At 38.9% G+C, this 23,129-nt stretch overlaps 2 protein-coding genes across 2 annotated transcripts in view; one reads left to right on the top strand and one right to left on the bottom strand.

The window, feature by feature from the left end:
* Positions 1-3,286, top strand: part of LTN1 (listerin E3 ubiquitin protein ligase 1) — a 29,389-nt gene extending 26,103 nt beyond the window's left edge. Inside the window, exons 27-30 of the mRNA XM_050331311.1 lie at positions 199-413; positions 929-1,123; positions 1,769-1,936; positions 2,264-3,286. Coding sequence (XP_050187268.1) covers positions 199-413; positions 929-1,123; positions 1,769-1,936; positions 2,264-2,326 — 641 coding nt within the window. The 3' untranslated portion in view covers positions 2,327-3,286. The remainder of the gene's footprint in view (positions 1-198; positions 414-928; positions 1,124-1,768; positions 1,937-2,263) is intronic.
* Positions 2,938-11,778, bottom strand: N6AMT1 (N-6 adenine-specific DNA methyltransferase 1). The gene is made up of 6 exons (XM_050331317.1): positions 11,619-11,778; positions 10,507-10,596; positions 9,749-9,839; positions 8,436-8,519; positions 7,202-7,343; positions 2,938-6,497 (listed from the first exon to the last, which is right to left on the bottom strand). Exons 1-6 carry the CDS (start codon positions 11,759-11,761, stop codon positions 6,391-6,393), a joined length of 657 nt encoding a protein of 218 aa, XP_050187274.1. The 5' UTR covers positions 11,762-11,778; the 3' UTR covers positions 2,938-6,390.
* Between the last annotated feature and the right edge of the window lie 11,351 nt (positions 11,779-23,129).

The following is a 23,129-nucleotide window of genomic DNA, read 5'->3' as shown; positions in this document are numbered from 1 at the left end:
AAAGAAACCAGCCTTGGGAAGAACAGCTGAGTCAAACAAGCCCTCAGAGTAGCAATAATAGGAACACGTATGTGAAATTCTGGTTATTACCGCAGTTCTTTTGAGATCAGAATTTTTGTATGTGGTGTGGAGGCACCAACATCCATGACTGATGTGTCAAGAGTATCTGAGCATCCTTTCTTTCCCTCCCCGGGACAGGAGCGCTGTCATCCCAGATCCCGCACTTGGCCTGCTCTGTGTACCACATCACACTGAAAGACTTGCCGGCCATGGTCAGGCTTTGGTGGAACAGCTGTGAGAAACGTGTCTTCAATGTTGTAGATAAATTTACAAGCAAATATGTCAGCAGTGTGCTCTCCTCCCAGGAAATATCTTCTGTGCAGACCAGCACACAGTTATTTAATGGCATGACGGTTAGTAAGACTTCTCTGTCCTTTCTTTTTATTTCCTTCAGTTTTTTTGCAGACATTTTAAGAAATCTGACTTCTCACAACCAGGCTGTGGTTCTGAGTGTTTTATATGTTTGTGTTTTTGTTGTTCTAAATGACTGATGAAACATAATTTTGCTTGGTATCAATATATTAAATTGATGTTTATTAATATTCTGTTTAGAAAAAAAATGAAAGAATGGGTTTTAGGATGTTGGAGAAGTTGAGGAAGTGGAAGATACTGTTATCAATGTACTACTTCTTGCTTTTTTAAAAAATGTAATCCATCAGTAGATTGGAAAATGGCTGGTCATTTCTTTTTAGTTTGCCAAGATAGAAGTAGATTTTTGTTTTCTTTGAGAAGAATGTTTACCCGGTCTAAGGAAATTATTTAATGTGTATAGTAACGTATTTATAGTTTATATTATGTATATATATAAAGACTAGAGATGGTGAGTATCTCTCTGGAGTTTTTTTAATATGTACATTTTTTTTCATAGGTAAAAGCTCGGTCTGCAACACGAGAAGTCATTGCTACCTATTCAGTTGATGATATCTTTATTGAGCTAATAATACAGCTTCCACCAAATTACCCACTGGGATCCATCACGGTTGAGAGTGGAAAGAGGGTTGGTGTGGCCGTTCAGCAGTGGCGCAATTGGATGCTACAGTTAAGCACATACCTTACACATCAGGTGGGTTTAGAGAAAGCTCCTAGTTTTGAAAACTTTAGAAGTCCATATAATAGAAAAATATTCCTGGTAATGCAGTGTTGTACAGATCTGTATAACGGATCTCATGAGTAGATCACAAAGAACTTCACAGGCATCGGGTCACTCTAAACATCGGCTTTTTCCCAGATGCTTAAAGAGAGGTAAAATGATCAGCCTGCTAAGTCCTGTTAAATCCATAGCCCAAGTTGAAAATTCAGATCTCTTAAGACACGGGCCAGTGTTTGCCCCATGTGGCAATGCCATCTCAACTATAATTTGAAAAAAACCCTAACCAAACAACACCAAAAAAAAGTCAAACCTGAAAACCCAGTCCATGAAATTCTCTAAAAGACCAGTGGTTGCTGAGGTTGTATCATCTGTGGTTATAACAAAACAGTGATTGAAAATTTCAAAATCCCCTTTTAAGTGCTCCTAAGTGCATTCTGCCTCTGTGATGAATACTTGCATTTCTGTAGATTAGACTATCATAAATTACTCACTGCATGTATTGTATATAATTTCAGATTATAAAGCCTTCAGGCTTTGTTTCCTTCATGTGTTTTTGAATAATAGTAAGTATAGTCTGAAGGAATTCTACAATATTAACAGCTCTTTTCCCTCTGTTAGAATGGAAGTATTATGGAAGGTTTATCTTTGTGGAAAAATAATGTTGATAAACGTTTTGAAGGCGTTGAAGATTGCATGATCTGCTTTTCAGTCATTCATGGTTCCAACTATTCTCTTCCCAAAAAAGCTTGCAGAACATGCAAGAAAAAGTTTCATTCAGCTTGCTTGGTAAGTACCTTGACTAAATGTTTTTAAATAGGCCAAATATCCTGGAATCATAGAGCGGTTTGGGTTGGAAGGGACCTTCATAGCTCATCTAGTTCCAACCCCCCTGCCATGGGCAGGGACACTTCCACTAAACCAGGTTGCCCATACATGCACAAGTTAAAAAGGGTTTTTTGTTTTTACTGTTTCTTGTTGTTTTTTTTTTTTTTAAATATAGCTAATGTTTTGGTAGTTCTATTCATTGGCAGATAATGATTACTATTGATGTACAGCATTCCTGATATTCAGCTTGCATTTGTATATTAAACAGCTGTATTTCTCTTTTTTCAGTATAAATGGTTCACATCCAGCAACAAATCCACGTGTCCACTCTGTCGAGAGACATTCTTCTGAAATTAGACTGTCTTTCTTCTTTCTGCGAGCAAACGTGAAGAGCAGGTGGTAAACTGTATGCTGAAAGAAGCTAACTACTTGGAAATAATGTCAGTTACTTTCAATTCTTCACTAGTGGAATACGACACATATTTACCTCTGGACTGTTGTTTTTGTAAGTTTGAAGATTCTTCTTTGATATAAAGAAATAGATAACAATAATTTATTTTAATTGGTATATTTTTAAGATATGTTAAAAATTTCAGAAATAATGCAGAGTTATGTCTGAGAAGTGGTGTTTAAGCCACAGCATAGTTGATTAAAAACCTCTTACTTTAGGCATATTCTAACATGGTGTCATGTAATTAACCCAGATCATACCTCTTAATATAACAGGTGAATATAAAAGAGGTGGTATAAAGACTTGATTTTTGATTATGACGCATTCATAATAGTCCCTCTTATGGGACTGTTGGGGGGGAAAAAAAACTGTTGTTGCTGTTAGACATTAAGGCATGAAACTACAGTGATAATCTTCTGTTAAAGCATAAAATTTTCCCAAAACTCCTCAGCCATCCAGCAGCCTAAAAACATGAAAACTCAGAAGCCCAACTAAATAGAGAGCACAATCATTCCTGCATGACAATGAATAACACCAACTATTTATTGCTGATTGGTTTCTAAAGAGAAGGCATACACACTGATCAATCTTTGTTTATCTTCATTAGCTGGCAAAGTAGCTATCGCTGAATGTCCACCGTACTTCCACTGTCCTATAATCATAAGGACTCTTAAGTGAGCATACAGATGTATCAGAATTTAATAGCCTTCAACTATACATTTTTTTCATGCCTTTTATTTTTTTTAACAGCGGTAGCATACTAATATATTCCAACCTGGATGATATTTGTGGTGGTTTTCTTTGAAAAGTCAATAAAAGAGGGGAATAAATAAATTGGGTCAATCTCTGTAGTCTCTGGATTGCTGTCTCTTCCTCTGTGTGATAAACTTTCAGGCATTAACAGTATAAATTTTAGGTTCTGTATGTTTTCTCAAAGTTGGTCACTTTTGAGGTGAGAGCTCTAGAAATGATTTTTATCTCTTGATTACTGAAGTCTATATTTTTAACAGGTAAGACTGGGCTTCCAGAGGAGAAATTCCTTGACCTTTTTTTTTAAGAGAAAATGGAAAGGATTTAAAACTGGTATCAAAAAGGTCTAGCTGAAAAGACAAAGTAGGTAGCAGCTCTCTTGTGTCACAGTTACTGATGCTAAACCTCGAGGATTGTCTCAGTTGCATCACTTTGGTTATTCTAAATAACTTATTTGTGAGGTCAGTAACTGATTTGAAGGCCAGCTGGGGTTAACCAGGTAATGCTTGAAAAGAGCCATATTAAACTCTTCTAGCAGACCTTAACAAATGCTAAGTGTACATGCATACATCTGTAGATGGCAAATTTCAAAATTTAAAAAAAAAATTACCTGTTGTGTCACTAGTTCCCAGTCTTCAACAGGATGATGGGAGCATAACAGGGATCACCTCTGGTAGAAGTCACCTGCCTTCTCATTTGGAGTGCATTTTGAGAAGTACTTCCACCAAAGTTGCAGCAGGCAAATTGGAGCCAGGAGAACTGCCTCATGAATTACTTAAGTAGATAATACCTGTATTTCCATTTCCAAATAGCCAGTTGTTAGGTAGTTCAGTGCAATCATTCTTTTGTTCAAAGCATGTTGTTTTATTACACTTTCTGTTCTGATTTTCATTATTCTGTCCTTTATAACTTAAAACTATACACTGTTGAGTGTTGTGATCTAATGTGCCAGATGACTGCCCTCTTTTCTCTTTGATTACCTATTTTAAAACTAATTCTTTAGTGATAACTAAAATCTAGGTAGTTTAATTAAAACTGCCTTTTGTTAAACCTGTAGCTTGATTCTATTGCATGTTTTGACTACATCTTATCTACATCTACTTCTAGAGGGGTCTAAGGCTGTGACAGCATTTTTGTTCATTCAAACAGCCCTGTGCCTGTGATTATAACATCAAACCCCACGATTCTACAGAAAAACAAAATTGCTGTGCATAAAACCTTCTCCTAACACTTTTGTAAGGGAAAACTGAAGCAAAAAAAAAAAAAAGTGTGGCTTTGCTAAGGGTCTGCTATCAAGTCAAAGAAGTTATAGAAGTAGGAAGCAGGCAAATTGCAGTATAGCTTCTCAGAAGTGACTAGTTGGTCACCACAAAATCAAAACTTTGCTTAAAATTTTCAGTGTGTAAATACTTTATATCACATATGGCCACAAAGTTTCTCTTAACAAGTTATTTACAAGGTAAAACAAAGTCCTGAGGTTAATGAACTGCAATTTTTTTTTAGCCTCAGTAGTTTCAAGAATTATAATTTCTTGTATACAGCACAGGCATGTTTGTGCTAACAGCACCTCCACTTTTGCCTGTCTAAACCCTCCTTTTTTCAGTCTCCTGGAGAGATTTTTTTAGGTCACTGCACAGGAAAGCTCTTCATTGGGCATTGGGGTCTGTTGGTCAGGAAATACCTTCCTATTTTGGATAGTGATTTTGAGAAAGGACTTTTATTCCGTGTCTCTACTTCCTTACAGTCGTTGTTTTCACTTACCCAGGAACTAGCCTTTTTAAAAGCATGCTTTTTATCTCCTTAATACCTTTTCATGGATGACTACTCTTCATCTAGATTACTCCATAGTAGTATTCTCCTTGAATGGCATAAAATGGCATAAAAGGGAGCACAATCACCGTGTTACTGCCCAGAAGACTTCAGGAGAAGAATAGCATGCCTTTAATCATAGAATTCTTAAGGTTGAAAAGACTGTCAAGGTCATGAAGTCCAACCAACCCACCACCACTTCCATGTTCACTATTAAACGATGTCCTCAAGTGCTATATCCATATGTTTTTTGAACATTTCCAGGGATGGCGACTCCACACTTCCCTGGGAAACCAATTCCAAAGCTTGACAACCCTGTGTGAATTTTTTTTTTTAAAAATACCTAATCTAAACCAACCCTGGCGCAACTTGAGGCTGTTTCCTCTCATCCTGTCACTTGTTACCTGGGAGAAGAGGCCGACCCACACCTGGGTGCAGCCTCCTTTCAGTGACTTGTAGAGTGACAAGGTGTCTCCTGAGCCTCCTGTTCTCCAGGCTAAACACCTCCAGCTCCTTCAGCTGCTCCTCATGAGACTTGTCCTCCACACCCTTTCCCAGCTCCGTTGCCCTTCTCCAGACATGCTTCAGCACCTCAATGTTCTTCCTGAATTGTGGGGCCCAAAACCGAACACAGGATTTGAGCTGTGGCACAGGGGCACAGTCACTGCCCTGCTCCTGCTGGCCACACTGTTGCTGATCCAGGCCAGGATGCCACTGGGCCTCCTGGCCACCTGGGCACAGGCTGGCTCATGTTCAGCTGCTGTCGACCAGCACCTCCAGGTTCTTCTCTGCTGGGCAGCTTTCCAGCCACTCTGCCCCAGCCTGCAGCACTGCAGGGGTTGTGGTGCCCCACGGGCAGGACCCGGCACAGGAAAGACACTTCACCTTTCTGTTCAGAAGTGCACCTTTTCCTTCTGACAGAAACAAACTTGCTCATTGTGCTTTAGACCCGTAAAGGTGCCTGATACTACATCAAAAGGAGTACCACTGGTTCAAAAGTGGTAGCTACAAACTAGCTATAAAAACAGGAGGGACTATATCAAGTACATTATTATAACAAGACACAATGACAAATGTACAAATACCTATTTATAGATGAAAAAGCCTTGGGTGCTTAAGTACAAATGCAGCAGGGTAGGTTATTTTATGGTTCCCCCACAACTGTCCTGCAGATAGCCAGAGTATAACAGTACCTCTGCCAGCAGGCAATAGCTGGTTCACATCCAGAATAAATATAAATACAGAGTCTTGATCAGTCTCACTGCAGTAATCAGGAAGTGAGAATACACCCTAAGAGGGTGAAAATCTTGGTGTAAAAATTAATTTGACAACTTCAGTGTTCAGCTGACAATGAGGTGTCCAACCTTCTGCATGCCTACTACCTCTGGAAGGTGAAGAGGAATTATCAAGACTTCCTAAATTTGAGGATAGTCAGCTTCTCTTGTCCTGCTTGCCTGGAAAGTACTTGTGTGCCTTCTAAGCCACTTTTCTTCATTGTTTCCAGAATTTCATCTGTAATTGAAAGTTCAGTGTTTACAACTGAATTAGAAAATGGTTATGAAAGACAGTGCTAAATATCTGTCAAATGTAAACTGTAAAGTAAAGATTAAAAACTATGTTCTCTTATTCTTTCAGACAATAATTTTTATGCAAAATCATCTTCCACCAAGAACAAATAAAACTTACAGTTTACTAACTGAAGTTCAGTATTTTCTATTAATAACAAAGAAAAATTCAGTATAAAGCTAAACTGTAGGAGAAAGGAAAAAGGAGATTTTGCAGCATTGTATCCCAAAAGCTGCCTAGTAAATCGGGTGTGAAGAATAATCTGTCTTCTTAAAATTACTTGATAACCTGTAGCCATTAACATTAGATCAGAAGAAACAAGCCCAAATCTTTTCCCTACACCTTTAAAATGAAAGATACCACATTTCCAGCTTAGGCCTTTTGCCTTTTAACACCACTGTTCTCTTCCATGAGAAAGGATTTGCCTGGCTTGGTTAATCAGTTCAGAAGATTTACAGTCACCTCTCAGACTTGGAACTGAACTCTTGCAGAGCTGCCGGGGTCCTACATACCACCATTTTCCAAACTAGCTTGAGGAGGTCTTAATATTGATAAATTTGCTTGTATTTTTAGTCTAGCTGTGATCAATGTTTTGATTAATAGTGTTTAAACTGGTTTGGCACATTTAAATGTCCAAGGACAGTGATCACCTGGATTATTTTCTTTAATTGTGACCAAGTAGAATAATCCTCCTGGTGAAAGTAGGTCTGGTACTAATGGGAAAACTCTATCCATTACCTCTCTGCCCTGTTTGCCACCAGCCCAGGATACCTCTATTCCATGGCCTTTCACCTAGGAAGAATGAAAACAAAGACTGTCATAATGTAGAACGATAGAATTGTCACTGATATTTATAAGAGAAACATCACTATAACCTCTATCTTTAGGTGTCTGCCATTAGAAGTGTGACAATTTTGATTCAGCAGGTTAGTTTATGCAGCAAATTACTTCAAGACTACTTTCTACAGGAGGAACATACTATTTTGTTTCAAGTTCTATTCTTAAACTGAATTAAAAGAGCTACATTGTCACATTCCTTGTATGCATTTTCTTGTAATGTTTTATGAGCTTGTTTGCCAAGTGGAAGGTGGTCAGAAAACCCCTTAAGTGTTTATAGAGTCAAATTTCAACAGTAGGAATCTGCAGAAGCAGAGGATTTTTAATCTGCAGGAAATAAATGCATTTTCAGTTGAAAGTCTTCCATAAGAATTCCTTAGCATGCCTAACAGAAGTCCTACATTGTGGGATACCTGTCTAAAGAGCAGGCTGTGGACAAGCTGTTAGTGGGCCTTAAGCCTGAATCAACCAAGGACTTTACCTCAGGAAAAGTACTGGCACTGATGTCAGCCTGCAAGAATGCTAACTGTGAGATAGCAGCAAAGAGAAACAGGCGGAGAAAAAGGGCAGAGAGAAAGTGCAGGGAGAAAAGGCAAGAAGATGTGCCTGGACAACTACGTATGAGCCAATCACAGGATAGCAAGTACTAAGTGCTGAAAAGTGTGTTTAACTATTTCCAACCAATCGTGTAAGAACATGTATGTGTAAGAAAAGTATATAATGGAAACTGTAACACATAATAAACGGGATTCTGCCTCTTGATCATATTGGTCTGCGTGTAGTTTCTCCGTACCCTCTCGCAGTGACACTACATGGTTTATACTTGATGGAGGAAGCAGGTATTGAGAAGCAGCAGCTAGCAATCCTTATTCCCATGTAGAGTTTATAGGGAACTCCAGCATTTTCACTAAATCAGTGCTGGTCCTACAGCATCCTTTACTATTTAAAAAAACCCTTGCAGTTTACATAGCAGGGTCTTTTGGATTTGCCATCTCTCCTCTGACAGTAGAAATACCATTTCTATCGTGTATTTCAAATTTTTCTTACCTCTTCAGAAGGTGTTACCACATATGGTGGATTAAACAGCAGTAGATCAACCTTCCCATTTAATCTTGGAGACAATCCTTTGACCTGTAGATGAAGTTGATGACTCTTTTGTGGGGGGTGTTTTTTTAAAACACGAAGAATGCAAATGTTTTACATAATGCTGGATGTTCTGAGCATTTCATCCTCACTCAGGAACATTAACCTTTACTTTCTACGTGCAGGAGAAGCATCAAGAAGAAGTACCCATGCAGAGCAGAACAATTTCAATAGTCTTAGGATTATGTTATGCATAGGTTGCAGAAAAGCAAGAGACACATCTGTGGACACAGGGGTAGTACTTTATTCTTGCCCAGTTCAGAATTTAAATTAGATATAAAAGAATATTAAGTTTATCATCAGTTAACATTTGTTAGCCAAAATGACCAATCTCTGACAACTGCAGTTCAGTTCTCAGGTATGAGCAAGCTGTTCATCCATGTTTAAATCCCATTTATTGTTGCCTATCTACATCATCTTTTGTAAACATGTATATTCAGGGTTAAAGAGATGAGAAAATTGGTTTTCTCCATATCACATTTTGTAAGTAACTAAAAGTAACAACATACACAGGTCCTAAATAAATTGGAAAAGGCTGAGAGCTAAGAACTGTATAGCTTTAGAGGAAGGGGTATGATAATGTCAAGTCACTACAGAATTCCTTGTCCAGCATTTTCCCAAACTGTATCTACAGAATTTATTTTTTACATTAATTCAATGACTTTTTAGAGCTTAATTTTAAATTTTAGAGCTTGAGTAGTTTGGTTTTCTCTTCTTTCAGAAACATTTTGGCATTTTGGTTTTCTTTCTCCCCATGCATGCTTTTTAAAAGAAAGTTTGTTCTAGGCTTTTCAATATCAGGGCCACAAAGATGATTACAGGTCTGGAGCATCTCTCTTAGGAGAAGAGACTGGAGGAGGTGGACCTGCTTAGTCTGAAAAAAAGACTGAGGGGGGTGAATCTCATTAATGCATATAAGTATCTCAAAGGTGGGTGCCAAGAGGATGGTGCCAGACTCTTTTCGGTGGTGCCCAGAAACAAAACAAGGAGCAATGACCATAAACTAGACCATGACAAGTTCCACCTCATGAGGAAGAACTTCTTTACATTGAGGGTGACAGAGCACTGGAACAGCTGCCCAGGGAGGTCATGGATTCTTCCTTTCTGGAGACATTCCACACCCACCCGGACATGTTCTTAACTATTGTGTGATCTCTAGTAAGTATTAAAAAACTACAAAAACTATAAGGAAGATATTACTGAAACATTTATCTTACCAAGTCAGTAATGACTGGCTGAAGGTGAACATTGTTCAGCCGAGCTGTCTCCTGTGTACAGTAAGCTGCCATGGGGTTGATATCTGTACATCTAAAAGCAAAATATTACTAAGTGTAAGTTATAGACTACAGTACATGGAAGTTTAACCCTATGAACCACATGTTAATCTGTGTACTCTCAAAGAAAATATCCATTTCAGCATCCTTTACTTTGGAAGTAAATAGCAAAAAATAGCCAGTAAAATACACACATTGTATTAGCAGCTAAACCACTCAGTGCTACACTGTAAGTTTTAATGGCTGTCTGAAAGCTGAAATATAGGATTTCCCTTCAGCGTTAAGCTCTGCATAAATATATATATTCATACAAGTCTCTAATAAAATTCAGTTACTACCCACACCCAGGTAACTAATCTCATCAGACCACAGGAAGACTAGCTGGTGGCTAAAATTTAAGATTCAACCCAGCAAACACAAGTGTAGGCATGGAAAAATGGAATTGTAGTCACAGCACTACTTAATTGTTAGAGAACCTGAAGTAAATAGTTCAGGATCTGTTGTGGTGCATCCGCCTTCGTCCTTGGTCCAAATCTCAGAAATGCTCAACAGGCTTTCTTTTTGCTTTGATTTCCTTAGCTGTAGAACTGAGCTAATTTTTTTTGTAAACAGTTTTTAAAATGGGAAAATGAGAAATATATATGTGAGGGCTAAGCATTCTTTATTATTGCATGCAACAGTTTAAATGCTGTTATACTTACATGTACAGTGCACTGGATCCAAGAATGGAAGAAGCTAGAAATGTTGAAACCACACCAGATCCAGATCCTATTTCAAGGCAGATCGCAACTCTAAAGAGAGAAACTCTGGATGACTTTTATTTGTAACGTATAAGAGCATCACAACAGACACAGAATTAGTCGAGATAGTGTTATGAAACGTGCTGTCCTTCTCCCAAACATGCTGAAGTCATACAATACCATGAATATCCTGAATTGGAGGGGACTCACAAGGATCATCGATTTCAGCTCCTGAACTTGCTGGTCCCATGGCCCTCAATGCTCACATTATGTCACCTGTCCCATCGGGCTGCCAGGCCTCCTGGTGCCCATCCAGATGATTCTTGGTGATCACAAGCCACTTTTGGAAACACGTATGTTTCTCCTGTGCCTCACATCAAAGTTTCTATTAACTATGCAATCTCAACAGTATGGGCTACATTTCTACAGCATTTATTACACATTTATTGCAGTGAGGCTGAACAACAGAAATGATGAAAGATATGAAGCCCCTCAAAGAGAGCAGGGCTCAAATGCATGGCATCATAGAATATTCTGAGTTGGAAGGGACTCACAAGGATCATCAAAGTCCAACTCCTGCCCCTGTGCAGGACACCCCAAGAATAACACCATATGCCTGAGAACGTCGTCCAAACCCACCCTGAACTCTGTCAGGGGGCTGCGACCACGTCCCTGTGGTCTGTTCCACCGTCCAACCACCCCCTGGGTGAATGAACAACGTGTTCCTGATACCCAGCTTCAATCTCCCTGACACAGCTTCACCCGGTCCCTCGGGTCTTGTCACTGGTAACCAGAGAGAAAAGGTCCGTGTCCGTCCCTGCACTGCCACTCACGGGGAAGCTCTGGGGTCTGTCCTGTCTGCTCCTGTCCAAGCTGAACGAGTCCAGTGACCTCAGCCGCTCCTCGTATGCCCCCTCTAGACCCTTCACCATCTTCGCAGCCCTCCTTTGGACACTGACAGCTTTAAGACGCCTCTGATATTGGGGCGCCCCGTCCCTCTGTGACAGCGGCCGCCCAGCAGATTAAACCCCTCCTCGGAGGGTGCTGGTCCCGCCCCTCCGCGCCGGCCCTACCGAGCCTCCCGCAGGCGGCCCGCGTCCTGCTCCAGCGCATCCAGCAGCAGGAAGGTGTCCTCGGCCGGCTCGTACACGTCGCGGAAGGGCCCCCGCGGGCCCAGGTGCCCGTACCGCGGCGTGGGCAGCGCGGGCGCCGCCATGGCCGCCCGTCCGGCGGGCGGGGAAGGGAAGGGAAGGGGCGGGACGGCGGGCGGGAACTGCTCCGCCCCGGGAGGGAAGGGGCCGAGGCGGCGTCGCAGCGATCCCACTGAGGCAACGTGGAACATCCTCGGTGTGTGCCGCCATCCCGGCGGGGTGTCTGCGAGTGATGATGGGAGAGAACCTTGCTGCCGTCGCTCCCAATTTTGGTGTCCGCTTCACCAATTGCGTTTCCGCCACGAGCACTACCGCAGGGAGTCAGCGTGAAACCCAAAGGAAGGAGGTGCTGAGGAAGTTTTTGAAGCACGCAGGGGAAACCCTTACATTGATACTCAACTTAAACGAAGCTCTGTTTTCCAGTTATAAAATACTATGTTTCGGTGATTTTTTTAGCCAACAACACCTCACTGCATCCTTATGTACCAACCCTGTGAACTTCAGAGTCATAGAATCACAGAATGGCTTGGGTTGGAAGGCACCTTAAAGATCATCAAGTTCCAAACCCCCTGCCACGGGCAGGGACACCTTCCACTAGACCAGGAGCCCCATCCAACTTGGCCTTAAACACTTCCAGGAATGGGGCATCCACAACTTCTGTGGGCAGCCTATTCCATTGCCTCACCACACTCACAGTAAAAGAATTTCATCCTAATATCCGATCTAAACCTACTCTCTTTCAGTTCGAAGCCATTTGAAGTCATAACCCCTTTTCCTGTCACTACATGCCCCTGTAAATAGTCTCTCTCCATCTTCTAGGCTCTTTGGGTACTGGAAGGCCTCAATCCTGAAACCTTCTCTTTTCTAGGCTGAACAGTCCCAATTCTCTCAGCCTTTCCTCATAGGAGAGGTGTTCCCTTTAATCATCTTGATGTCCTCTTCTGGACTTGCTCCAGCAGGTTGATGTCCTTCCTGTACTGGGAAGCCCAAAGATGGATGCAGTACTCTAAGAAAAATGAGGCTCTGCAAAACTAAGAATTGAGGGGAAATTTCATGGCACAGATCAGATGAATAATTCTCTCTACACAACAAAGCCCAAACAAATTGTAATCAAAAGCAGAAGAGAGACATGGACAAATTCTAATTCCCATTAAATGTCTGTGTTTGATTACTATTGCACTGAACACTCAAATTCTGGGAGTAAGATGAATGTCTAGGTCAATGAAGGAAAAAGATGATGTTAACAAGTCAGAATCTTAAAATGTTATTTTGATAACAATTTCAAATAACATGAGTTTTGGAGAAAGAAGGAAAAAACCCCACACCTAAACAACTTACCCAGTAGATTAATCTTTGTTGACTTCAGTACATAAATATACTTAAAATACATGTATGCATGTGTCCTGGTTCTGGACAGGACAGGGTTAATTTTTGCAGGAGCCATGAGGGCACATGTCTGGGACCTGCAGGTTATTCTATACCACCACACATCATTTTCCAGGAACAGGGAAAGGGTCTACTTCTGGGTTGGGGAAGTGTGGCACAATCCGGTATGGTCGAGGGTTTCCACAATAACATTTCTTGTACACTCTGATATTAGTATTGCTGCTGTTACTGTTCATTTTCTTATCTCATTGCTGTTTCCAATAAATTTTTCTCATTTCAACCTGTGATCTTTAACTTTTGTGCCTCTAATTGTCCTCTCCAGCCTGCCACAGGAGAAGGGCAGGGGGAACAGGAACACTGAATTGGGGAATACCATTCCTAAACCATGACAGTATGTTATGTATTTTAGGTACATAAATGTACCTAAGTCAGGTGTGTCTTGTTTTGCAGACCTCCTTTTTTTTTTTTCCCCTGGAACTCGGAAAAGATAACCAATTTGCATTTTCCGCTTGCAGCTGTAAATGGCTCTGTAAAACAGAGGATATCTACCATTCCTACTGAAAAACAACTTCATTTTTGAGCAGCTTGTAGTTCATAAGTGCTGCTGAACTCATTTTGAAGCTAGTTTTTTCTCTTTTTTCTCTTTATTTCTGTATCCACTGTAGGGTCAGCTTTGCATGGAAATATAGGAAAACACAGAAAAGGAGTTCCTGTCTCATATGAGGGTCTCATCCCTTACCCTCCATTGCAAAGAATTGTGAAGTAGATACTTAGTACTGAGAGTTTGTTGTTCATCTATTTCACGTACATAGGTGTGAGAAAAATATGATGTCATCATTATACTCAGTTCTTGCCATAAAAAGAAATTTGTTTGGGTAAATTCTCTTAGAAAAAGGACTAAGTGTGCACACTGAATCAAAAAGCCCGAAACCCAACAACAACAAAAAAGAGCAGCTAACTAGTGTTGCCTGACCCAAGTGTTGTACACCAGCTAACCAGCCAGGTACCTGGAAGATTTAACTGAAAATTCAGCATTATTCAGTACATCCTGCCTTACATCTACCTTTAGCTGTGTCCCACGTTTCCAAGTAAAATCAGCATGCTGCTCTTTATCCTCAAAGCCAACCTTTTTCAAGCAGCCAACAGAAATTATCAATAATAATAATAATAATAGTTTACAAGAAATACGTACCAAGAATTATGATAAGTCTGTTAGTAAGCAACTATCCTTTATGTCCAATCTTTTGGGGAAAGTGAATGCAATCAGATATCCAGAGATAAATATTCAGAAGATCCAAAGATGAGGTTTTAACTCAAGGATCATTTTTGTCCTGTCATGGAAATGAAACCATCAAGCTTTATCTTAAAAGAGGTTTCTTGGTCCACCCTCTAGAGTGGAAAGCAGTTCTAGAAATGGAGAAGTTCAGAAAACTTCAGTTTTCAGAGTAAATTTATTCATGGACCTGATCTTGTGCTAATACTACTTTTAATTTAAAATGTTGTTTTCTCTTCATTTATTCCCCCACATGAAGTGTTATCATAACCTACCTCAACCTTCATTTTGCCAACTAAATTAGTCCTTGTTGCCTCCTAATTTATGTTCTTATCATATTCTTCATCATCCTGTTCTGATAAGAGTTATTGTGATGTTCAACATGGTGTCTGAATACAAGCTAAATGAGTTCTTAGCCTGTGAGATGATAGGAGTTTCCTTTACTGGAAATCTCTTGGCTGATGAAGAGTAGGAATATCACATTTGTGTCAGAATAGTGAGTTCTGACTGAGGTTAACGTTAATTTGCTCTTACCTGGGCCATCAGTGGAGCAAAACTGACTGCTTCTGTGGGCCAGGGGCTTGGCAGGAGGCAATAACAGTTTTTTTTGCTCAAAAGGAAACCCAGTAGATACTCTGTTATTTCGTCTGTCTTCTCAAAGATTTGCTGCTGCGCCAGAGAAACAAATACTTGTAAAACATATTAAGCTTGCATAAAATTCCATTGGTTTGGCAAAATGAAGTCACGTTAAGAGACAGAATTTTGCCCATATTGGGCAAATTAATTCTTTGGATATATTTTTTTAATCTCTACAGGTGGTCAAACTTTGGAGTGCTGTAGAAGAAATTACTTCACTACCTTCAGCTGTACTGGTTATTATTTTTGGCTGTTTCATACTTCATGAAATCTAGTTAATTATTATTGGGGTTTTTTTTTTAATACTTATAAGTCCTTCTGGGTGAATTTTACAAAACATTTATTTTTATTGCTTATATAACTGCGTACCTAAAATGTTTTTCTTGGTAGATAACTGTACTGTTTTTGCCAAAACAGATTCTATTTCAATTTGGGAAGTTGTTGGAAGGCTAATACGGGAATATGTTTTTCAGTGGTGCCTGTGCTATGTTATTAAAGTAGGCTTTATGGAGATGAAAAATGGTTCTTGACAGGAATCATAACCATTTGTTTACACTAAGATGTATGGCTTCATCCCATTTGGAATTCAGTGCCATGCTTCTCATACAGCGAATCCTTAACCCATGATTTCCTAACTGCCCGTCAGCCCTCAGAGATTTCTGTTATAAAATTCCCAGACATTTCGCAGCTGCATCTGGCCCTCCGTGTCCTGGAAGAAATGTAGACCTGTGATGAACCTGTGAATGCTCCTGTTTCACTGCATTTAAGGAAGTGGAGCTACCAGGATAACTGCAAATGCAGAACTGCTAAGAAAGGTCTGAAAGAAATCTCTTTATCTAAGTAGCCCAACAAGCAACCTCATCTTACAATCTCTTTCTCAAACTGAGCAAGTATCTTCTTAAAATATCTAGGCCTCTTGCCACCAGTATTTCTAAGGAAAAGCTGTTATAACACTTTGGTGCTTTAATCACTAGAAACCTTGTGATTAATTCCTTGCCTAAATGCAGATGTGATAGATTTTGTACTCACTTATTTTCTGGCAAGTAGGTAAGCTTAAGCGATTCTTTTCATAGTTTTTCCTTGATGGATTTGTAGACAAAGAAAGGTTCTCATCAGCCTTTGTTTTGCTTGACTAAATAAGAAATGCTCTTAAAATTTTCTGTCATAAGACATTATTTTAGTTTCTCCATGTATGAATCCATGGATGGATTCAAGTCAGACATCAGCCTGAACGTGACTTGTATAAAAGACTACAGGTAATGCCTTATTGATGCTTTTAAGAATTTACTGGCTTCATTATCTCTTGTGGGATTTTCCTGGTACATCCCAGGATCATGTTTGCACTATCTTTGCAGAAACAGTTTCTTTCCACTCTGTAATCAGCTGGTTTTCCTTGGTTTTTCCTCAATGGCTTCCAAATAACTGAGTATAAAGTGAGAATTCCATAGCATTTTATTGTTTTTAATAGTTCCCTTTTTTTATGCCTGTTGCTCACATTCTGGTCATTTTGTTCACACCTCCCGCCCCAAGGTTGTCTTCTGATTTCATGTTGTCATCATAGTGATGCCAAGGATACTGATAAAAAATCTTCAGTAATATCAGCCCCAAGACTGGTATTTCAGGAAGTAACCATTAGTGACTTTGAACCTCATACTGTTCATTTTCAGTATGGTATATGACTAACTTTTATTCAGTTTCTTGTTCACCTCCTGTTCCTACTGCCAATTCCATCATTTCCAGCTTAGTTCATACTTTTCCACATAACATCACATCTAAAGCTGCACGGGAGTATAAATAGATTATTTTTGTGTTTAAAAGTGGAGCCAGACACTGCAGTAATTTACTGCCTCTGCCATCACAACCCAAATCAGCATCTGTCTGTTGTTTTTAACTGTTATTCCAGGTCAACAGTACAGAGGTCCTGCTGCTTTCCTTCTTGTCTTTTTTGAACACCTGTGCAAACCATTTTGCTCTAGTATTTAATATCTTCAATAGAATCCTAGAATCATAAAATGGCTTGGGTTAGAAGGGGCATTAAAATTCATCCAGTTCCAACGCCCTTGCCGTGGACAGGAACACCTCTCACTGGTCCAAGCCCCATCCAGCCTGGCCTTGAACACTTCCAGGGATGGGGCAATAGTCTTCATTAAGACTATTTCAAACTTGTTTAACATTTCTTGTGTTACACTGTATATTCTAGCTTGCAAGACATAGCTTTTTTACTGAGCAGTCTTTTATTCTATTTCTTTTTGGACACTGCATATTCATAATATTGTGCTTGAGAAGGTTATTTAACCAATCAGGTTTGAAGCCTGATCCTCACATATTCATTCCCTTGCTTCCCTCTTTAAACACAATCCAATATTGTCATCCCCTTTTGACCCTGGCATCCTCAAATAACACAACTCATTACTTACCTGAGGCCAAAAATACTATAATTTTTAATTGTTACTCTTGACTATTAAGCAAAGAACTATTGCTGCTGTAGATGCAAAAAACGCTTGGATGTTACTAATTAGTAGTCTTTCAATAATTAACTTCTTTTTCCAAGTGTCACATTTCCCTGTTCTAACTGTATACCTGAGTTCCCAAACCACACCAAAAGCCAAACCTTGCAGTTTATACTCCAGTAAACCTCCCCATTCTCCATAGATCCTGTCAGATGACTCAGTGCTGGTTTTCATACACTATTCTTTTGTATTTCTAAGGTGAATAGCTCAAATCTTTTTTCACTTCCTTGCTTCCCTCCTGACTGATGAAAATTCTTGCCCTTACCTCATGACATTGCAGCAATACATCATGGCATGGCAAGGTTTAGTCACTCCGTGGAATTTTTAGACCTGCTGAGGAATGGTCCAGGGATGACACATTAGAGAGTGAGAATGATGGGTACTTGCTTATAGCCCTTCCTGAAAAGATCTCAGAGTGCATGTTAATCTTTAAAAACCAGTTACCAGCTCTTGAAGGAATTACATCACTCAACATTGAAATGCAGCTCCCTCAGGGAAAATGCAAGGAACTTTTTAATGGTGTAAAAAGTATTTCAACACTTCAGGAGAGAAAATGAATAATGCCATAATCAACTGAGCAGAAAGAGAATGTGTAGTAAGTAGCTATATATACTTTTTTAAACTGGATGTAGGCCAGAAACCTAGGAAAAACCTATTGCTTGTGTAAAGAAATGGAATTGGGGTTTTTCAGTCACCAGTGATCAAGTTCTTTGGTTTACATTTACAACTTAAACCAAACCACCTCAAGCAGCAGAGTCATAGTGGAACTTTCTTTTAGAATTGGGATACCAATGGTTCCTCCTTCAGTGGGCAGGAAGGATATCTGATTTCCCCAAGAACTTACAAAAAATTAAATTCTATACAGGACTCTATAGAGAACCGTCAACACCATAGTCAGCTGGTTATTTAAATTAGTGTTGGAGACAACTATAATTAACATCAATCTTGTCTTATCATAAGCATCTGAGTAGGTATAAATACACCAGATCAGCTGTTTACTTATTTTAAATTATAACTTTATTGACTTCATCCAAGCTGTAGCTACTCTAGTGTTCATAAACAGGAGACAGAAAACCTAGAAAGAACAATTATGATTGTCCTTATACATTTCAGAATAAATTTGTTGTCATTCATCAGAAAATAAATCACCATCATGGAAAATCAGGGAAAATCTGTTTAGTAAATGCAAGAGGTACCACAGGCATATCTTAGGTTAGAACAGGATAAAGAAAACTGGATATTATTATACTGTTATATATATTGGTGTTAAGGTATATAAGCATACGTATATTTATAATACCATTATATAAAAATATTATTGTATATACAGAATATATATTATGTGGTGATGTATATATACATTTTTATATATATATAAAATATCCTATTTTTTCTGTACTGTTTTATAAATAAGCTCATAAATGGGTGATAGAAAGCTGCTGAAGCCAGGAAATGACTGTCCCTCTGGAGAATGGATTAGAATGTGAGAGAAGGGATGAGTAAGAATGAGATTGAAGCCTTTAAAACAGTGAATGTTGAAAACTACATTGTATGAACTGAAAAAATTGTAACTATAAGTGAGTTTTCAGGAACTCATAAAACTTAAAGGCAAGAAATATACTTTTTTTTCACAGTATATGATTAAGTAATAGAACTAATTTTCAAAATATGTAAATGAAGCCAAAAGTTTCAAGCAATTTATTTAAGGAACAGACAATAAAATATACTAACACTTTTGCTTTAAATAAAAAACAGCTGTCCATGAATGAGCATTTAGAATAGGATTTATTAAATGCTCAGGTTATTCTAACATTATGCACTTAGTTTCAGTTCTGATGGGGTTACTCTACATTAAAAGTGAGTTATGAGAGTTCTTAATAGAAAAAAAAAATGTTATTTTCTGTTGATTTGTTGAAGCAGGTTATACCAGAGAAACTCACTACAAAAAGCGATTCACTTGCCCGCTTGGAAGTGGTGGAGTCACCATCCCTTGAGATATTAAAACAATAATTGGAGGTGGCAATCAGTGCTATAGTATTTGGTCAAAAGTTGAACTTGGGTGATGTTGGAGGTCTTTTTCACCTCAATGATTCTATGATTCTAATACAGTTTCTTGTAAAAATATGAGGGAAAACACCTGCCATGGAGAAGATTCCCTGTACTTTCTCCTGGCTGACTCTGATGATACTGATTATACTGACACTGGCACTAGATAAGGCTCGCTGTGCTTCTCACATTAGTAAATTCTTTTATCTCTCTCTGTTTGTTTGGATATATTAGGCACATTTTCCCAGCACCTTCTATTATTTCCTGGACCATTTTAATATGTTCATATAGTAAAGGAAAGCATGACTATTAAGAAACTAAACAAAATCTGCATATAATTATGGTGGTATGACAGTACAAGAAGTGAGGAGCAGACTGCCAGCAACATGAATGCTGAGGGCTATGGATGGGAAGCCACATTTGCTATGACTTTCCATAACTTTATGTCAGGACTTTAATTATGTTTCTTAGTTTTTTAAAGGAAAAGTAAAAGAAAGAGATACAAAAAAGCACAGCAGAAAGAAGAAACCGAATATATTGGGGAAAGGAACCTGAATATTAACGTATTTCTGGCTGAGTTAACCTGATCTACAATCAGAATGTGAGATTTGGGAAGCTTTTTTTTTTTTGGCTTGTAAGACTGCATAGTGAAACATTTTCATTGGACTACACTCAAATCGAGTCTTTATCCAGTAACAACCACCTCCTTAAGTTGTCCATTTTTCACACACACACACCTGTTAATATATTTTAAAGGAAATAATAAAAATATGTTACAAGTAGAGACATAACATATGTCAGTAAGAATAAATGAGGTGATTTAGAAAGGTATTAAAGTCTTCGAGGTGCCTGGTTGGTGAGCCATGCCCTAAAGCATTGCAGATTGACCTCAGCTGGAGCCAGGATGCAGCTGAGCAAGTAAAATTGCTGCGATGGGTCCTTGTCATTCTTGCTCTCCTCGTATAGCACGTGACTCTCTTGTTTTGGTCTCTTAGCACGGAGCTAAGGTTTGTAAGAAATGTTGGAAAATATTTTGTGATCTGTGGTGAGTTGAGTCAAACGTAGTCAAAGCTCTGTAGACCTGCTGCACAGTTCCATGTAAACTTGGAGGACTGAACTCAAAGATTTTGTCTCTTTCAGCAGCAAATCCCCACGTGGGGGCAAAGAGGAAAATATTCAACTGAGGATTTGAATTGCAAAGGCTGAGGAGCAACTCACAGGGACAAATTTCCTAGCAAACAGAAATGTAGAAAAAAAAAGGCAAGCTCCACCTTGAAATTTAAAAAATGCTATTTGCTTTAGAAACATCTAAATATTTCTTGTATTGTGTAAGATAAATTGCATTTCAACCCCTTTTGCTCAGTCTTTGTTTTCTTCCACTGTTACCTATATCAATAGTACTTTGGAATATGCCAGAAGAGTTGGGGAACATTTGAGCTCCATGGCAGCTTTGGTGCCTAGACACAAGGACTGCCAGTATCTAGGGTTTTTTTTTGGATACTGAGTTCAGGAAAGGGAAAAGAGAGTACTAAAGGGGAGTACTGCTTCTAAAGAGAGTAAATTCTCTCTACATTGTAGACACCCCTAGTTAGCTATAACATCCTCACTTTCAAACAGCAGTCTTTTGAAACATCACTTTAAAAACTAATAACTTGAGCAGATGTTCAGTCATACAAATACTCTGAGAGAGATGTAAGTAAGCTCTAGGAGTTAAAATTTGGGAAGGAAATAAAAACTTGTAAATAGATACACAAATAAGGTCACTATTTAATAGGTCCACAGCAGTTGCACATGGAAGAAAAATGCTATAAATCCCTTATGACAGTACATATGTTAAAGAAAGCAAAACTAATCAATCACTGGAAGATGGGCTGGTGGTCTGATTAGCTAATGTAATTCTTCCAAGTAAAATTAATTTTTTTCTAAAATGTGCTAGATGTTACCATTAAACCTATCAAATAAAAATTCATATGGCCATATTTTTTTCATTACGGGCTTAAAATAACAATACTGACCTTGGCATGAAGTAAATTCTTGAGATTAATGACCAGCTTGAGTTAATGATCCTTGGCTGTGCTGCTGACCTTTGCCTCCTCCCAGCCAGTCATTAATCCTCAGGAAATTTACTGCAATCTTGATTGTTATTACTCACATGTGTACACCCCTCAGGAGCTGTGGCAAACATGCAAGTGGTGCTTCGCACTGAGAACTCTTAAGACAGAAACCAAAGCGAGAACAGCTTTGAAACTTAAAAAAAATCAGAAAGGCGAATCATATGATTCTGATCAAAAAATTAGTAACAGCCTTCACTGTGCACTGTTTTCTCTGTATGAGTCTTGGAGCAATTACTGAAGAACATTACAGAATATGAAAAATGTAGCCCTTGGCACTGACTGTCTAGTTCAGGCATTTCTGAAACTGCTATCAACTTTGAATTTAAATGCCAAATACAATATTTGGCCTCGATGTAATTCTGCAAAGTACCATCCATTCTCCTTTCACTGGAAATGGTGCAAATCAGAACCTTATATGAAGGTATAAAATGAGTGGGAAGGGTTTGCTCTTCAGTTCTTTCCCACTACCCATCAGGCACATAGTTAACTCTTGCACTTAGCTGCAGCTTACAGAGAAGGATGGTGAGGAAGAGAGAAGACAGGGTTTGCCCAAGACCTTAAAAAAAGCCATGTATGGAGTTATAATGAGAAGATGGAAGTTTTCTAGTTAATACTGATGTTAGTGTTCATTCCTGGAGACCCTTTTCCCTTTTCTGTGCTAAGGATGCAATCTTTATATACCTGATTATGGTGTATAAACCAGTTACCTTTCCTAGCACTAAGAACTTCATCAGAGTTCCAGATACAGAAACATATAGGAATTAAAAGAAGTGCTATGATGCTCCTTTCTACAGCTTTTTGAACTGGTAGTTCTGGAAAAAAAAAAAAAAAAAAAGAAACTACGCAAAACCCATGGCTGAAATCAGGCATAAATACTTCACAGTGTCAAAGGTCTTACTGTTAAATTTGAATCTAACTAAACTTTTTCCCTCCAAAAATGAACAAAAAAGAAACCATCTTGTAGTTTCTGAGGCATCTGAGTAGAAAGTCATCCTAGAATGCTTTGGGCGTGTCAGTTAATGTGTGTAGAATTTATTTAAGCAAAGACACTTTTCCTTGCAAATTAATGGCTTTAAAGGCCTTGGTAGACCTTCCATTTTTTTGGTGACTTTCTTGTTCCAGTTTTTTACCAACCTACCAGCAATGCTGTACCTAAGGGAAGTTGAATGGAAACTGTGGAAGTGCTGCATTTTAACCAACTGCACAGATAGCCAGTGAAAGATGTGAGGAATTTATTGCCCTACACACAATTGATCACAATGTCTTCCCAGCATTCACAGGTCTGCCAGTCTGAGAGGCAAAATACACAATCAACAGAAGTAAAACGCCTACTAAATGTTTTATTTTCGGTGCAATTTCTGGCTCTGGGCAGATGCAGATGGAGCAAATGAAGGAGTGGTTTTCCCAAGAGAATAAAAAGCATCAAGATGCGGTTACTTTATAAGGACTGTTGTGATGGGAAAAGCAT

The sequence above is a fragment of the Myiozetetes cayanensis genome, unplaced genomic scaffold, assembly GCF_022539395.1.
Source record: "Myiozetetes cayanensis isolate MyiCay16 unplaced genomic scaffold, myiCay2020 scf5-8, whole genome shotgun sequence".
Lineage (NCBI taxonomy): Eukaryota > Metazoa > Chordata > Aves > Passeriformes > Tyrannidae > Myiozetetes > Myiozetetes cayanensis.
The sequence above is the reverse complement of the archived record's forward strand: the minus strand, read 5'-3'. Positions and strand labels throughout refer to the sequence as shown.

What these genes read in the sequence shown, in the direction of transcription:
- N6AMT1 (XM_050331317.1), bottom strand. Translation starts at nt 11,761, where the DNA reads ATGGCGGCGCCCGCGCTGCCCACGCCGCGGTACGGGCACCTGGGCCCG. An exon ending in AGCCAGTCATTACTGACTTG is followed by an intron (nt 8,520 to 9,748) that starts GTAAGATAAATG and finishes CTTCATCTACAG; the next exon opens with GTCAAAGGATTGTCTCCAAG. An exon ending in AATTAAAGAAAATAATCCAG is followed by an intron (nt 6,498 to 7,201) that starts GTGATCACTGTC and finishes TTTCAATTACAG; the next exon opens with ATGAAATTCTGGAAACAATG.